The sequence below is a fragment of the Sander lucioperca genome, chromosome 5, assembly GCF_008315115.2.
Source record: "Sander lucioperca isolate FBNREF2018 chromosome 5, SLUC_FBN_1.2, whole genome shotgun sequence".
Lineage (NCBI taxonomy): Eukaryota > Metazoa > Chordata > Actinopteri > Perciformes > Percidae > Sander > Sander lucioperca.
In genome coordinates, this window is record NC_050177.1 from 35216304 (window position 1) to 35233988 (window position 17685).

The 17685-nt window shown below is 38.7% G+C and overlaps 3 protein-coding genes across 5 annotated transcripts in view; 1 reads left to right on the plus strand and 2 right to left on the minus strand.

The window, feature by feature from the left end:
- Window positions 1–4065, minus strand: part of sdhdb (succinate dehydrogenase complex, subunit D, integral membrane protein b) — an 11878-nt gene extending 7813 nt beyond the window's left edge. Inside the window, exon 1 of the mRNA XM_031283634.2 lies at window positions 3924–4065. Within this exon, the coding sequence (XP_031139494.1) occupies window positions 3924–3972 (49 nt within the window). The 5' untranslated portion in view covers window positions 3973–4065. The remainder of the gene's footprint in view (window positions 1–3923) is intronic.
- Window positions 4066–5019: 954 nt separating this feature from the next.
- Window positions 5020–7578, plus strand: timm8b (translocase of inner mitochondrial membrane 8 homolog B (yeast)). The gene is made up of 2 exons (XM_031283636.2): window positions 5020–5248; window positions 6903–7578. The coding sequence occupies exons 1-2, from the start codon at window positions 5147–5149 to the stop codon at window positions 7068–7070; spliced, it is 270 nt and encodes an 89-aa protein (XP_031139496.1). The 5' UTR covers window positions 5020–5146; the 3' UTR covers window positions 7071–7578.
- Window positions 7579–8399: 821 nt separating this feature from the next.
- On the minus strand, window positions 8400–17463 carry il4i1 (interleukin 4 induced 1). Of its 3 annotated transcripts, XM_031283579.2 has the most exons (9): window positions 17269–17463; window positions 15509–15610; window positions 14577–14682; window positions 13942–14156; window positions 13689–13801; window positions 12368–12569; window positions 12195–12263; window positions 11970–12106; window positions 8400–10865 (listed from the first exon to the last, which is right to left on the minus strand). In XM_031283579.2, the coding sequence occupies exons 2-9, from the start codon at window positions 15590–15592 to the stop codon at window positions 10097–10099; spliced, it is 1695 nt and encodes a 564-aa protein (XP_031139439.1). In that variant the 5' UTR covers window positions 15593–15610; window positions 17269–17463; the 3' UTR covers window positions 8400–10096. The 3 variants fall into 3 exon arrangements, with proteins under 3 accessions (XP_031139439.1, XP_031139442.1, XP_031139441.1); XM_031283582.2 differs by lacking the exon at window positions 15509–15610 and having other exon boundaries at window positions 17269–17460; XM_031283581.2 differs by lacking the exons at window positions 15509–15610; window positions 17269–17463 and adding an exon at window positions 15033–15386.
- Between the last annotated feature and the right edge of the window lie 222 nt (window positions 17464–17685).

Here is a 17685-nt window from a genome sequence, read left to right on the forward strand (position 1 = left end):
CACACACACGCACCCCCCCCCCCCGAATTTTGATAACACGCATTGCTAGCACGTAGTTAAAAAGCAAAAACGATTCATGATTTTAATGATTTTGTATTTGTATTTTCGGGTTTACATAACAGTTGAATTCCTGAATAAAAATAACAAATAATTTTGGTGCAGAGTTTTGAAATTCATCCATTCTCCTTGCATTTTGTGTACATCCACTTACATCCGTGGAGTTGGCCAGATGTTTGTAACTGTTCATAAATAAAAGTAATTGCCCGATCCAAATCGCTGTATCCCTTGCTCCGGAACAGATTACAATACTTTAAAATCCGTTTTAAATGTCGTAGTGAAACAATATAATGGTGACGACTTGCAAGCAAAGCAACAATGTCCTTATAATGAAGACCTAGATTAAAATATAGTGCAACTAACTCCTGTACTGTAGTCATTTCTCTAGCTGTCACTGTCATGGCCAAAGCCCGTCTACGGAAAGCCGTTCCACTCCCTATTTAGCCCCATTGTACCTACTTTGGTTGCAGTTCCACCAGAGTTCCACTGGGGGTGATCACGGTCCAGTGCAAAATGAATGGGACCCTATGGAGCTAGATGGCTAAATTTGTCTCTTTCGCCTGATTGTCGTTGAGAAATCTCAGATTTGATTGTAGTTTTTGCAAGTTCAACATGGATTATAGGTCAAAAGTTGAATGAACGAGTACTTATGCCATTTGTTACAGGTTGAGTCGTTGTTGCCCATAACACGCTAGCATTCTGCTAATGAATGCTGATTGGTCAGTGAAGGACTGGTTACGATCGGAGATCCCGCTTGACGGCATCCGAAGCAGAACCAGAATGTCAGAGTGAATATTTCGGCGTGGTCTTTAAAACATTAGCAAACCTCTTTCTAGCACGTGTATTGACAGGGAGAGTCTAATCTGTCAGCTGTGTTGTCGATGCCTCGAGAGAAAAAAGGAAGCGACTCAGAGCTTGCCGTAAAGCAGCATCTCTGGCCGTATATGTGTGTGACGTCATTGACATATTAAAAGGCTTTTTAGAACAAAAAAGCCACTTTAAATCTAACTCCCAGCAGTGTGTATTTTCTTAGCCTCCCCTTTCGAATGCAACATTCAAATTACTAGACAAAAAATGATATCCTGAGAAAAGTGGATTTTGAGGGGTATAGCTCCATAGAGTCCCATTCATTCTGCACTGGCCTGTGAGCGCCCCCTATATGGAACTCTGGTGGAACTGCAACCAGTTCAGAAGCCGGAAGTAACGAGAGTGGAACTTCTTCCCATATTCAAGCCCCCAGGAAGAGCGCCGAGTCTAAAAGCCACCATGGGCTTAGCGGATAACGGTGGTACTGCACCCCTATATTTCAGCGGATAATTTGTTTCTGGGTATATCAACTTACCAGCCCGAACACTGAAAGGGTCCTTGTTTAAAACGTTACGTTTTTAACATTTTTAACATTCACTAGAAGCGAATCCAGAATTATTAAATTTGACATGATGAACGCGCATAGTGGACGCGAGCAGAGCCGCGGGACTGCGCCCGCCCGCTCACATGACTGTTCTCCCGAGCTCATGTAGCTAGCTGTAATAATGGATATAGCTAATGGTTGTAATTCACCATGTGTTCTATTAATACGTCCATGGTATTATCTTATGAAGTCATGATACATTCCAGGGATGTATGTAGCTGCTGTAAAGCCTGTTAGCTACGTGGATGTAACGTCATTAGCGTTTCCCAAACTGGCGGGCTATCGGCTAGCTAGCTAGTTGCTAACATCAGGGGTAGCTAGCATGGCTGTATTAAGATCTATACATAGCTAGCTATATGCCTACATAACGTTACTACAGACATAGTGATTACATCGCCTTGGTTCTCTTATAATACATCCGAGGGCTGTATGCTGTAAAGCTTGTAACGTGGATGAGAGCTGAAGCCATGGATGAGCTCTGTTCACGAAACTGCAGGCTAACAGCTAGCTAGCGCTAGTTAGTAGGTAGCTAGCTAGTAGCACAACATAATTATTAAATCTCCTTGGTTGTCTAGCTAAATACATCTATCGTTTATTTAGCTAAGCATGTAAACGATAGGGAACAACGAAAACAATGTTTAACGTTAGTGAATATTTTAGACAATGGAAACGGCGAGTTCATGAGTTCGCCACTTGTAAGAGACACGACAGAGAAGCTCATGAACACGCATGTTGCTACCGGTTGCTACGACAACGCAAACAAATTGTTGCTAGCGCGCATGCCCATCGTGAGCCAACCAGCGTTATGGGCCAACAATGCGGAAGAGCCGAGCTCCAGGTTTGCTTTATGCGCTTTTGAGCACTCTCATTGGAACGTACGGGGCTTCCCGCCAAACACTGTATCCAGTTCTCTTAATACATCTGTCGGTACACGATCCGTTCTGCACATGCGCAAAATGTTCGCGCATGCGCGGTTGTACGAGGATTTACGACACTGCACGATGTGTTCCACGCTTCCGGTCGACAGCCAAGCTAACGTTAGTTTAGCTAACAGCTAATTTGGCTAACTGCTAGCTGAGACAGCATGTAATAACTTTAAAAGACCCTCAAAATAAAACTTGAAAATAAACGTTGACATATATAACAAACACCTAACATATATAACAGCTGTTACGTCAGTTCTACTTTACTTGTGCTCATTTAAAATACAATCACTCAATACTTGTCTTTATTGTTATTACTGTGAAGTCTTAATTTAGCTGTAGCCTGCTTTTCCCATTACGTTTGAGTTAACGTTATTTTAGACTGAATCTAGCTGTCAGCTAGCGGTTAGCCGAATTAGCTGTTAGCTAAACTAACGTTAGCTTCCCGGTGGAGGCTAGCCATAGGCTAGCGTGGAACAGATCGTGCAGGTCGTATGGATACGTAAAACAGTATTATCTTGCGCATGTGCAGAACGGATCGTGCAGGCAGAACGGATCGTGTACCGACAACATCCATGCCCATATTAGAAATTCTTTGGTCATGGCCCAGGCTACGTCAATATACGGCTGTCATGTGCTCACACAAAGGTTTTGCGTGCTCACACAAAACTTTCATGTGCGCACATGAAACTAAACTTTTGATTTTTTTTTTCCGCTCATGTCCCCTTAGGAGCTCCGTACCAAGCACTATTAGCTGCATTAAAACAGATTTAGGTCCCACATGTTCAAACCAATTAATTTTCGTTCCGCAAATACTGCCTTAAAATAGCATAAATAATAATATCTGATATATAATTTGTGCTGGATGGCAATGGATTTTTCTTTTAAAAGGATGGTATATTTTGGCATTGAAGCAGCGATAAACTATGGGTAAAAAATAAATATTTTACAGTTGGAAACAGTTGACCCAAACAGTCAAAGGAGGGCGATGGCGAGCAGTCTTAAACTAACATTAACTTTTCCAAAAATATATTCTATGCTGAGGTCTGTGGTTTGATTTATATATGCCGAATTACAAACGGAGTCTTGTTATCTTATAACATATCTGTTTGAACGTTTTACCTGGTACGTAATGTTGTCATTAAGTGCGTTAACTTGTAATTCACAAGTTTCTGACTCGTGTTTGGCATACAGTGCTGCGTCTCTCGTGCGAGTAACAACGTCATGGACAGTGATGTCATCATGGTAGCAAATTTCAATTCCCTCTCAGTGCGCATCAATGTTTACGGTGTTAGAGAATTAATGTTACTCGCCATTAGCTAGCTAGCTAATTAACGTTAAGTTACCAGTGATAGTACATGCACTAAAGGCTGGCTTGTTAAAGTCGTGAACTTGAAAGTAGTAGCCTAGTCTCTGCCAGACCTGATTTGTTCGTTCACATTCGATCTCCCTTCTGTCAAAACGCCCTGCTTTCACAGTTAAGTTATGTTCAAAAAAAGACAGAAACACTGAAAACAGACAGAAATACCCACGTTTGACTCCTCTGCGACACACAGAACCCAACCTGACGATAGCCGCCATGATAATCAAGGTCACCAGCACAGTTACCCGGATGTAGATGTTGAGTAGTCAGCGGCACAAAGATGTTGGATGTTTGAGAAGATCAGCAAAGCGTTTCATCTCAGATTAGAATCAGAATCAGCTTCAATGGCCAAGTAGGTGTGTCTACTGTACAAGGTCTTTGACTGACTTTTTGTTGCTCTCAAAGAACACACACAGAAATAGACATAAAGCTACAAACAAGGACAACAAAGCTGAACAAGGTAAACATAAACATTTGGCTACTATGCATATATGTAGCCTATATAAAAAAAGTGTATACACATGTAGGCCTACATTATGTATGATTATGCATTCACATACAAGGGGAACAAGATGGTAAATGAAAATAAAAAATAATCCAATGAAAACCTTGACTAACCAATAAAATATTATTACTGAACCGCAATTATGTGTAGATTGTGTTTCATACAGAATTATCACCCCTAATGAAAAATCTGAAAGGGAAAACGTGCTTGTAAATATTTTGGGTCAACTCTTTCTTTTGTGTTTTGATGCAGCTCCTGTTAAACAAAAAATATCTTTGTTAGCGTCACTTCTTGCGTCACATTTAGCACACCGATTTACAAATGACACAGGGAGGAGGCGTCTCTGTGCGTCGCAAATCATATGATTTGTACATCAGTGGTATTTGACAAGCTGCAGGAACAGATGCATCAAAGATATAGTTTAGTTATGAATTATCATTTTACACAGGAGAAATGCTGCAATAGTACAAAAGAAGAAACAACAGATGGCATATTATGCTAAATAGTCAGAAATATGAGGAAGAAAGAAGACATTTAATTCAAAACCTCACGAAGAAAGATACAGTCTAATATTCTATAAAAGAACTCAAGAAATGAGTGTTATCGAGTACTATTTCTGTATCTTAGACAAATTAATGATTGAAAAGATTTAATTTATTTTTATTTATCATTATTATTTTATCATATCTTTTTTTTAATATTAGATGTTCTGATCCACACTCCATACCAGTTGGTGGCGGTAATGCACCAGCCGACCGCCAATAAACCTCAAATAGGAAGAAGATAAACTGCATGAGCGCTCACTCGCGGTGAAACCCAAAGGTCATCTCATCTCACCACCTTGTCAACGAGAATACAGAGTTGTTCTGTAACTATTTAATAGCGCAATGGACAGTTTTGATAATTTCAGTGCGTCGGAGAAAGCAGAGGCGACGGAGCTTCAGCGTATGATCGCGATAGAGCAACAGAAAGCGCAGTTCCAGGCCCAGGTGTGTATGCCGAGCATGCTAATCAGCCCTCTAGCATTCAGCTGTGACGGTGAGGCCCCATTCAGGAAAATAAACCTCTCTGTCTGAGAAACTTCCCTGAAAGATCTTCCAATTCAAGCTTCCTTTGCTTTTTGACAAAAAGACGACGCTAGTTGTAGAACATGATATAATACGAAGTCTTTATTTTGACACCGAAGCGTACAGTCGCATCTGTTTTAGAACGTTTCATTGTGTTATATTTATAGAGCATATATCTCAGTGGTATACGTGCAGTTTAGTGTCCCACATTCCCCATACACTGTCCTTAATTAATTATGAACCTGCTAAACCACCTGTGCTACCCTAACCTTAACCCTAACCTGTCTCAAATAAGACCCTCATCATTTGGGACACTCCGTTTTTGGAAAATAATTTGTGACGCTAAACTGCACGTAAGCCAGGATACACAAGTCTTTTATCGGACCAACACATCTCTGTATTAGATTGTTCCCATCAGATTGATGGTGATTGGAAGCTGATCCCACTACTATCATCACCACAAATAAAGAGTCAAGGTGTAATATCACTAACGTCACCAAGTGTAGATTTTGCGTTATTCACCATTAAAATTAAATTGGACATGTTAAAATGATTGGACATGTCGGCTAGTAACTGTAGGTCTGATAAGTAATAAAGGAAGCATACAATTACTTTACTTATTAATCAGAAAGATGTTTCTTTTACTTGGTCATTCATTTACCATTTTAATCTGTATCATGACTAATGTTACAGTCAAGGAGAAGATAAGTCTGTTGTCTTTCAGATGTAAAAAGAAAATAACTTTCTATGAGGTTAATAATGCCCTGTGCGTCAGGTATAAAGTATATTTTGATGCGAGATACAAGCTCCACTTTCCATAAAGCATATAGCCTACTGTTAAAATGATCTGGATTATTACATAATAAATTGATAAACGGGAGGGGGGGAATGTTAATAAAAATAATTGTGTTGCTAGCTTGTGTGCTATTGGTTTTTGTTATTTCTTAAATGTTTTCGCTACACATTAATGTTAACAAATATTGGCTGAAATGGCAGTAATCGGTTGGGCTCTAGGCCCAGTCACATGATTTATCCAACCATAATCAGTTCTGTTGTCTGAAAAGTTTGTTTCTGCTATCTGTTCAAAAGTACATCACCAAGACTCATTCATTATATAAGAATTATATATACAGTGTTTTCCCTGGGTTTAACGAATACTTAGGTGTGCATATTTGGCGGAGGGGTTTAAGGGTCTTTCCTTAAGAAAATGTGATGTTTTTTCAATAAAAAAATATGCAATTTGACATTATATCATCATCATCATCATACCATTATTATCACTATAGCGGTGTCTAAAACTAGAGCAGATAATAAAAAAATAAATAAATAACACTCAAAAAGCTTAAAGACAAAGCTTACTAAAGAAATCCAACTACAATCATTAGATCTGAGAAAAGTCTTTTAGTTTGATGCTTTTTTTGTTTTTGTTTTTGGCGCTTTTGTTTGTGCATTTTACATTTCATTCAGCTTAGGTGCTGACCAAAACGGCTCGGGTGCTGCACCGAAGACTTATAATGATAGGGAAAATATAAAGGCCATCTATCAGTTATTAATCAACCATTTCTATTTATTCCAGGTGCACACTTTCACTGATGTCTGCTGGGACAAGTGTGTAGACAGTCCGGGCTCGAAGCTGGACTACCGGACCGAGACGTGCCTGGTGAGCTGTGTGGAGCGATTCATCGACACCACCCTGAGCATCACCAACCGCTTCACGCAGATGGTGCAGAAGGGTGCTCATTAATGCAATTATGCAATGTTTGTATTCCCAACATGTTGATGGAAGATTATGTGTGGAGGACATGTGTTGTTGTTTTTTTATTGTTCATGCTTTCGACGGGTGGTGCTTGAGCGGTCCAAGATGACTTAAAATGGGAAAACTGCATGTTTGTAGCTGCAAATGGCAGCAAGACGGACCTGTTTCAATTAAGGAGTCATGTAGTGTGACATTAGTAAAGTAATACAGTGTGCTCATGTTCACCATCCTGTCTGTGATCCTTCATGTACTAAACAAAATGTGGAATACTGTTGAACAGAGCGCCCACTCACGACTGTTTCAACGACAGATCTGGGTTCAGTGACGAGTTTGGATTTGTCACTTTCTGTGTCATTCCAGTATCATCAATCATTGGGTGGAAAAAGGATAGAAAGGTGAACTGATTAGAATTTTTAGAAAAAGACAACCGCAACAACATTGGTGAATAATATATGTAATGTTTTCAAATGATGGTTAAAGAAATGGCTTAACCACACATCAAGGGATTACTGACTTTTATTAAGACACTTCCTCTGTATTTGGCAGCCAAATATCTACCAAATAAACTTTGGAAGTAAATTTATCCTGACAAAATGATATTTAAAGGTACACTGTGTAGGAATTTCTCCCATCTAGCGGTGAAATTGTATTTTGCATTCAAACGAATAGTGCTCTCTAGCGCCTCGCTTTTTCAAATGTGTGTTGCAACTACGGTAGCCATTATGTACCAAGAAGCTATGACATGTCTTCCAATTTTTGCTTTTTTGGCAACCAGGATTCCTTCTCCTGTGGCTCGGCATAAGTATGATCCTCCATTATGAACTAATGTGGAGTGCAGGCTTTCAAATTTGCCGGGGCAGTGACCAATGCCTCTCACTGATCTCCGTTTCAGCTGGTTTCAGTCACGTGACGCTGGCTCTGAACAAAAACACGTTGTGGATTAGCTAGACAGGCAGGCTAGTGCTTTATGTACCTCTCAGCGATTATGGTTTTTCAAAATGGCGTAACAACATGGAAGCCTCCTTGGACTTGCCCGTCCAATGTAAATACAGATAAGAAATTCTTACGAGGATAAGTCAGATGATTGGCAGAGGTAATTTTACACCAATGAGAACATATTTATGAATGAAGACATTGATTTTAGCTAATAAAATACTTGCACTATACAGTGTAAATAAATGTTGCTCATTAATACAATAGAAGAAAGAAATACGTGTACAAAAACCATTAGAGGTCAGTATTATGATTTTCATCTTGTTCATTCATCAAAGTGTAGTTTGGAATCTCTTGTGGAGCAAAGTACTTGGGCGTTAGGCCTTGGCTTTGTGAGATTTATTGTAAAGAATCAATATCAAATATATAACAGGTAGAAACACTTGGCAGATGCATTTGCACGACATGTTTTTGAACTATATTTTAAAGTCCAGTATGAGAAAAAGTCAGTACTAATACAACAATAGTCTTTCCATATGGATTCCTGGGGGAAAAAAATCTACAAAATGGAAGTCTGTTGTCAGTATGTAAGAAAACTTGTTTTATCTTAGATATTTACACATTTTCTCTTTTTACACAAGCTTTTAGTTCCAAATATCTGACCATTAAAAGAAAGTACATTATTATAATATTTTAATAATATATTACTTGCTTGTTCAACCTAAAAGTAAAATGAAGTAACTGAAATATAAAATAGCTGTAATGGAATAAAACACAGAAATGTACCATCAGGAACTCCATTCATCAGGGTTTTTCAAAACAAGTATTTCGTAATGCTTCTTATATACACAATCACATAAGTATTCAGTGTAGAGTTGAATTGATTAGACAATTAATCGATAACTAATTAATCATTTGAGTAACTTTTCAAGCAAAAATGCGTTTGAAGGTTCCAGCTTCTCAAATGTGAGGATTTGCTGCTTTTCAGTGTCTTAAATGTCAGTGTACTGAAAATCCCCACTCGGATTACATTTCACTGGAATTGTACCTTGTATGATTTCATTTGACAAATAAAAATTGATTGATTAAAATGTATTGATATTTGGGCATTTTGGACTCTTGGTTCGACAAAACAAGCAACTTGCATTTCACCTTGGACTCTGCAAAAATCTGATGGGCGTTTTTCACTATTTTCTGACATTCATAGACAAACAATCAGCAGATTTATCAGTGCTGAAAATAATTGTTAAGTTCCAGTTGTAATTCACTGTTAGAATCACAGAATATCCTGAAACAGTAAAGGCCTGCAAATGATGACCATGGGGATAATAATTAAATTTGTATTTATGCTAATGTGTGTAAATTCTGTGGTCTGATCAGAATGTCAGTTTATGGAGTAAATAGACAAGTCCAAGTCCTACGATCAAAAGAAATACCGAAAACATAACTGAATCAATAAATATGCATATAAAACAAAAATATACATTGTATTAGAGGGGCACTAATACACCAGTATTCATTTCATTAATTTTATCTATAAGGATAACACACATTAATCAAAATTTCTGTAAAAGTGGTATTGTTAGCTGTTAACTGTAGTCCTTTGGCGAGATGTTTTGAGACCAGAGCACCAGGAAACAGCAGACATCAGTACGGGTTAAAAGACACCAACAGCAACAAAATAAAAATTCTCAAGAAGCCATGCCGAGCAACAGGAAGCAGCAAGACATTAGTACATTATCCAGTATCCACATTCAGTACACGTAGCCATGCAAGCAAGCAACAAATCACAGCCAAGCAACACTGATTATAGCCATTTTCTTGATACATATATGCAAACATGCAGAGCAGACAAACAAAATCATGAAGATGCCTTGATAGGATATTAAAAGTGGCAGTACAAGTTAATAAAAATGTGAAGTAGTTAAAGTACAAGTAAATATTTCATAAATACCCTGGCTATGCAGACCTGACTATACTATCTGACAACAGGCAAGACATGGGACAAGTTCACAAGATGTACTACTAAACCTATGTATATTTATATATGGAGGAACACAACAAAATAATTGCATATATAACTAAACTGTAAGGCTGTTAATATTTTTAGCTGCCCTGAGTGCAGACTTCATTGCAGTTTCAATCCACCCATGGGGCAAGGCTGTGTGTTCTCCTGCAAAGTGCACCCGTCCCTCACTCTGGAACAGGTCTCTGGCGTAGTGTTCCTGCTGGTAGGGTGTAAACAGGGCGAAGGCTCCCAGACTGTAAGGATCTAAGCCCCACTTCTTCACCATCCCCCCTGTCCACTGAGGCCTGATGTACTCTCCGTGGATCTTCACCAAGTCCTCCAGGACCACGGCCATCAGCTCCTCTTCGCTCATTCCTTGGAAGAGAGTGGAATCGTCAGAGCAGGTGTAGGACGCCAGGAGGGCCCCCGCAGCTGTACCGTGGAAGCTGTGACTGGGGTAGTAGATGAAGCGAGATGGTCGGTCTGTGATGCTCTTCCCTCCTCGGATACCCTCTTTCTCCCAGAAGCGCTCCCTGAAGCTGAGTACCACCTTGGTGGAGCTGGCATAATGAACTGAGCGCAGGGCCTCCATCTTGTTCCCAGAGAGAGGGGGCTGGAAGTCAATGAAGACGGTCGCCTTGGCTGTGGCCGTCACCAGGGCATAGTCCACTGTTAGGTTGGTCAGGGCGCCTGAATTACGCCAGTCCTGGTATGTTACTGTCACATTGGTGCCGTCTGTTTGATCGATTAGTTTAACCTTGGAGTTGAGGAGGATCGTGGCATTTAACACCTGATAGAAAGCCTTTGGAAGGTGGTCAAAACCATCGGTCACTTCGTAGTACCTGAAAAATAACACCCAATAAAAATCCTCTCAATCACAATTTATCATTACAGCTACACTCCTATTTATATTAAAGCAATACTTCACCCTTTCTTTCAAACCTTTTTTTTCAAGAATTTAAAGCTTTAGTGCGTAACTTTTTTTGTATCAATGAATGTCCGTTTCATTCAAGCCATTGCCAAATGAGTTGATACAAAGCTAATTAAGACCAAGAGTCTGTCATGTTTTTTTTTATCCTCCTTGGCTACTAGCAACTGCGTGGAGGAGGGATGGGGGCGCGTGTGCTAATACGGCAGGCTTGTGTCATGTGGATGCAACAACAGTGTTGTCATTATTTAGAATTCCTCATGGGGGCGACAGAAACTACGCATTATAGCTTTAAGGTATCACGGGGTCAGTAATTGATGTACAAATATATCATTTTGAGGGTGAAGTTATCATTTAACAATGGACCAAATGGCATCATATGAAAGGTGTCACTCATTATTTATTATCACCAAACTCTGCAGTTCCACTCAGCTCTGCAAAGCGTTTTAGTGCCTTTCAGCGCATTGTTTTGTACAACTGTACAGCTAAGTACAAACTTAGCTGTTTTGGTTCAGTCTCATTGCTCTCATCATTTCCAACCAGTTTTTACACATCTTTTTACACATTCTCACATCTAGCAGTTACAGAGCAACGTTTTAATTACTTGGAGTCATGTTTGTGTCCACCTGATGGATGTTTAGTTTAGTTTATTATAAGATCCCCATTAGCTGACGCCTAGACGATCAGCTAGTCTTCCCAAAATCCGAAACATTAAATCAGACAATATTAAAACATTTCATGACACATACAGGAAAAGAAAAGAAACATAAACTATCTAACAAGTATAAAACAAAATAGCAAGGAAAGAACCAGAAAACAAAACAAAAAATGATGGCTATCATATAACGACCCAACCCTACCCTTAACAAAATACACCAGCTTTTCTCGCTCCAACCCACTGACTTTTAACTCCACCAATGAGTTCAGATGCTCAATCTCTGACAACCAAACAAAGCTAGGTCTGCAGGTTCCGTGTTGCCAGACACACAATGTAAATGGTAAAATAATAATGACTTACTCAGTGTTGTCATTGATGTCTGACTGTATGTACAGCATCTCTATCAGTGATGTGTAGAAGAGGCTGTTTTCATTCAGGATGTCCCCGATCATCCTCAAAGCACCACGACTCAGGTTGCCCTCCTTCACCAGATATTCCTGTCAGCAATCAAATGTATGCTGTGAAATTTTTCATTCAGATTTAAACTAAGACCTGTGTGAAAAAGTCAAAATTATCAATCTTTACCTTCACTGTGTATGCATCATATTTATCCAACATGGCACTGCAGCCCATTGCCTTCAGGTCATCCTTCACCTGTGCACATATTACAATAAAAACACATTCCTATCCTTGTGCAGTTAAAAAATACTTGTGTAAAAATAATAACTATACCGGAAATGTGTGGAATGTATACAAACCTTCCAGAGTGTCTGACTGAAGAGTTGAGCTGCTGACTGCCCCCTTTCCCTTTCATTTAAGCTGTAGTTAAGCACACCAGGGTTGTTTTCCACAGCATAGGTTTTCTGTAACACTCCATTTACCAAATAGTAGGTGTTGATGTCATCTTGGATGAAGTGGTTTAGGGAAATTTGTAATTTTGAGGCAAAGGAAAGCAGAATTCTGTGGAATAGATGTTACATATTTTTGTTACAAGAGAGACTTGACTTCTTTTTAGGCAAGACAAGTGTTGGGTATTTAGATCATTTAGTTAAAGCTGCTTTAGTTGATTTTATTAATTGCCACTTGGGGGCAGGGCAACAAGCTGTAAACTTGACATTTACATAGTATTACTTTATACAAGTTGACACATTCAATCCAACTTTGTATGTTGTTTTGTGCTGAGAAAGTATGGAATATGTATTGTGCCATTAAATAAAAAATAAAAATCACTCACTAAAGCAAAAGAACTGTCATCTCAAAAGTAAAATGTATAACTTGCAAACAAATTATTTGTAAACGAATGGTCTCTTAATTGTTACTTGTTGTTTACAGTTCCTTCTGCTTCTTTCTGACTGATCAGACTTTTTGCTCTCTCTGTCATCTTTGTGCTCACACTTCCAGCTCCCTCCTTTGCACTGCTGTGTTTGCTCTTCTGACACAAACCTCTTGCGTGGGCAGGGCTTTCAGGGGTGCGCCCCCATTGGCTGGGTTACTACAGTTATTTGTACATGCACACATGAAGGTAGGCCTACCTGCTTGATTAAAAAGAGCAGCAGCAGGTGGCTGTGGTATCATAACAAAATGTTGTGGCGGTTAGATGGCTGTGTTATAATAACCAAAGGTATTTTGTGTTCACACAGCCATCTAATCACACCTGTTGACATTCTTGTGAAATTGTTGTGTTATCATCACAAAAGGTCTACACTGGCATTCAGACAACTTTTGTCTGAACTCCCACCCCTCCTACCAGTTCCTATGGCCATGTGGCCAGTGCAAATGCAAATGGAAAAAAACGGTTTTGGGGGAGAATAGTTAGTAAAACTGTTCCTATAACTGCGTTCCTGAGAGAGGCTAAACAGTCTAGTGGATTAAAAAGTACAGTACTTCCCTCTGTAAAGTAAAAGTACAAGTACTTCTAGATTATGCTTATGGTACTAAACTAAGTACTTCAGTACTTAAACTAAGTACTTCAGTACTTAGTTACTGTAGTTATTTGTTGATGGAACAAGGTGTTTAACATTATCAGTACATTCATGTCACAGCAGACAGATGAGACTGACAAGTCATGACTGTACTCACTTATGAAAGCTAGGGATCCTCATGGCACCCACTTCTGCATACCAGCCTTCTCTATTGTTCCTGAAGGTCTCCACACGTCCTCCAATACGGTTACTGGCTTCTATTATGGTCACCTTGTTGTCCACACAATCATCATATTACATACACTTTCATGTAGGTAAAGTATCATATTTATCCACTCAGGAAATGTTTGTTTATGGTAACATTTCAATTAGAGTTAGTCAAGTTATTTCCTCACTCTAAATGACTTTACCTTATGTCCGGCATCTTCTAAAAACTTGGCAGCGGTCAGTCCAGCGATGCCCCCGCCGATGATTGCTACATGACGAGGTGTCTTAGTGGCCGGAAGACCTTTATCCACAATGTTGAGAAGCTCACTGTAGTCAGTGTCTTGGAGGCACTCAAACAGGGGATCTCCAAAGATCCCACTCACAGCAAACACCACAACCCCGACTAGAACCAAAGGAACTGACAAAGGAAGATAATATCAATTCAAGTGAAGAATTCAAAGCATAATGAGGCAAATGCAGAAGAGTGGAAATATTTTGAAGCTCAAACAGCTAAAACTGAAAAAACCCTAGGCAACCACCAATTTCCTGTTTCCTTTTTTTTTCTTCCAGCTGGCCTTACAAACATCACTGAATCACATACAGATCACAACAGAACTGAGGGTTTATGACAAATACTATAAAATTATCCTAATCATATTGCATTTTCACAATAATCCACTTGTATTGCACAAGTAGGTCTCCCCTCCATGATGCAGATTTTAATAATGGTTGTATTCACTTGAACGTCAATGGTTAATTTAATAATTTATGAAATCTAAAAAAACAATTAAACTTTTAAATGAATGTATTATGTAATAGCAGTTGATCTAATACGTACAGAGTTTGCACAGTGCCATGTGAGGGATCTTCTTGAGAATGGAACTCCACAGTTTTGATTTCTTCCTCTGACTGTTGATACTGACACTATTAGAGGAAAAAGAAACCTACCAAAGACAAGCATGTTACAGATTTAGTGGGGAAAAACGCTCAGGCATTATTATAATGAACAAGTACATATTTTACTGAACTGAATGTGTTTGTATTTTAAACAGAAAAAAATAGAATTTTAAAATTGAACATGAAATTGAATTTGGTACAAACATGACTAGGATAAGATAAGCTTTATTAATCCCACACTGGGAAAATTCACACGCTGTTCAAGAGTTTACAATAAGCAAAGAAAAAAAGTGATTGGTTTATTGTTCGTTTACTAGTTAATTGCATAAATGAATGATCTAAAATGAGAAGAGGATTAATACTAGTTCAGACTAGACTATCGCTACATTCCACTCACCTTTATCAAAGGTAAAGTCTCGTAAGTTGTCATAAGCCTCTGCATGACTGAGGAGAAATGATTGAGTCCCTGATAAAGCTAAACTTTCTACACTGTGTCTCTGCATACGAAAGCAGCCTGGAAAACCTGGATGTGTAGCATGTGTGAAATTGCACACAACGTAATTTTAATGAGGGACTGTGTGGCTCCTCAGGTCTTACAGAAATATTTTCCCACACCGGCTCGAGAGTCAACCACACTGAACAAATTAGATTAGGGAGGGTATACTAGTCACCAGCATACCTCATTTCCTCCATCTTCACTAATTTCAATATCTGACCTGAAAGTGCTCATTCAGTGCTATCCAAAATTGTTAAATTTAAAGCTGCATTGCGTTAAACATACTTAACAAAAACACATTCCACGTCTGCATTTCTTTTTCTATTAAAAATATCCTTTTCCAATGTATTTATTTATTTATTGAAATTGTTGCTTACCTGTGAAAAAAGTATGGTCTTTATTGCCAAAATAAAGCAGTCCCACTCATCCAACTTTTTTCTGTGGCCAACAGACAATAGCATGTAGACAGCTTTTATAGGCTGCAGTAAATGAAAGCAAAAGTAAGAAGAAAAAAAAAAAAAAAGAAAAGAAGCCAACTTTCATTTTCCGGACAGCAGCTGCCATGTAATTGGTTGTAATCAAAGCTAAATACTGAATGACTACTTTTGTGGAAGTACTGGGGACATATTTTATTCAAATCGATAAAAAGAAACAGAAACAGAAAAGGCATAACTCAGAATTTTCAGAGAAAACTTTTCCTCAGACAGAACACATACAGGAGCAGGATGTGTCTCTCTCTACAATTTTGAGATTTCCAGTGGACTGCTGTCTTTTGGCTTCATTTGGACCTGAACAGTCTGGTTGCTGGTTCAGTAGAAGCCTCAAAGACAGACGCTTAACTACATCCTCTTATTTCACTCTAAAAAACCAACAACAAAAAAAAAAAATTTGAAATTGTTTCTTCATGATGGGCTGGTTGTTCAATTAAGTCCCGTTGTGTGACATTATGAGTGAAGATTTTGGCAGCTTCATACTGTTGCTTGTTTTTCAAGCTCAAAAGTCAACACGCTGTTGAGTGACACTTTTGTAATATGAATACAGCAGAGGGTATTTCATGTGCTTTGCAAGTTCAGTGAGAAGACCTTGCCACGCCTTGTTGTACCACTTTAGTTTCCTTTGTGGCTTTAAAAAGGTCAGGGTAAGCCATGCCATTGACGTGAGAAATCGAAATAGATAGAGTTTTCTAACTGAGCAACAATACTCTACTATGATGGCATAGTATGAAACACATTTGGACTGCTAAAAATACAACAAAAGTTGCTACAAACAACAAAAATCTTATATAGCCATTGGCATGTCTCATGGGATCTGTAGTTATAGCTGCAGATATGGGAAGGCAGCTTTTAAAAATGAGCCCTATCTATTTGTTTAAATTAAAGTTTGGTAGGAATGTTTTTTAGACAATTTGTATTTGGAGTCACAGTTAGTGGTTCATAAGCAGACTGGCAGTATGCCAGTATGTCACTTGCCTCAGTGCTTCAGCCCCCCTAAAAAGGGTCTAAAATCGCCACTGTGCAGCTGTTATGGGGTAATGACCAGCATTTCAGGACAAATAGCAAAGAAAGCTAGGTGGAGAAAATGTTCGCTGAATTTGAAAAAAAGTGTATTGGATTAACATCACTTATACTATACCTTTAATGCACAGCTGTGCACCTTGAATTACTAATAGGTGGAACTAATTGCATTTAATGGTTCCTTTGATCCAGCAATAACTGCAAGGCAAAGCTGCAATTAATAATGTTGCAGCATCTGTGTTTGATAAGTCAAAATGCCTGCTTTTTAAAGGTAATAATAATTATTCAATTAACTGTCATCTTTTCTTTGTAGAACAATGTAACATTGTGGGACTTGCAGGACCCGTATAGACCTACGATGCAGTCTCAGGTAGGCCAGTAAGTATATGGTCTATTATGATAGATTATGATCCAGCTAACTAGTACATCACCATGTCAAGTTTGCGCTTAGTACAGCTGTCAATAAGTCTAGTGGATTAAAAAGTACAGTACATCCCTCTGTAATGTAAAAGTAAAAGTACTTCTAGTTATTTGTTGATGGAACAAAGTGTGTTTAACATTATCAGTACATTCATGTCACAGCAGACAGCTAGATGAGACTGACAAGTCATGACTGTACTCACTTATGAAAGTTAGGGATCCTCATGGCACCCACTTCTGCATACCAGCCTTCTCTATTGTTCCTGAAAGTCTCCACACGTCCTCCAATACGGTTACTGGCTTATTATGGTCACCTTGTTGTCCACACAATCATCATATTACATACACTTTCATGTAGGTAAAGTATCATATTTATCCACTCAGGAAATGTTTGTTTATGGTAACATTTCAATTAGAGTTATTCAAGTTACTTCCTCATTCTAAATGACTTTACCTTATGTCCATCATCTTCTAAAAACTTTGCACTTGCATTTTGACAGGTGGAACTAATTGCATTTAATGGTTCCTTTGCAAAGCTGCAATTAATAACGTTGCAGCATCTGTGTTTGACAAGTCAAAATGCCTGCTTTTTAAAGGTGAAAATGCTTTCCCTTTTTCTT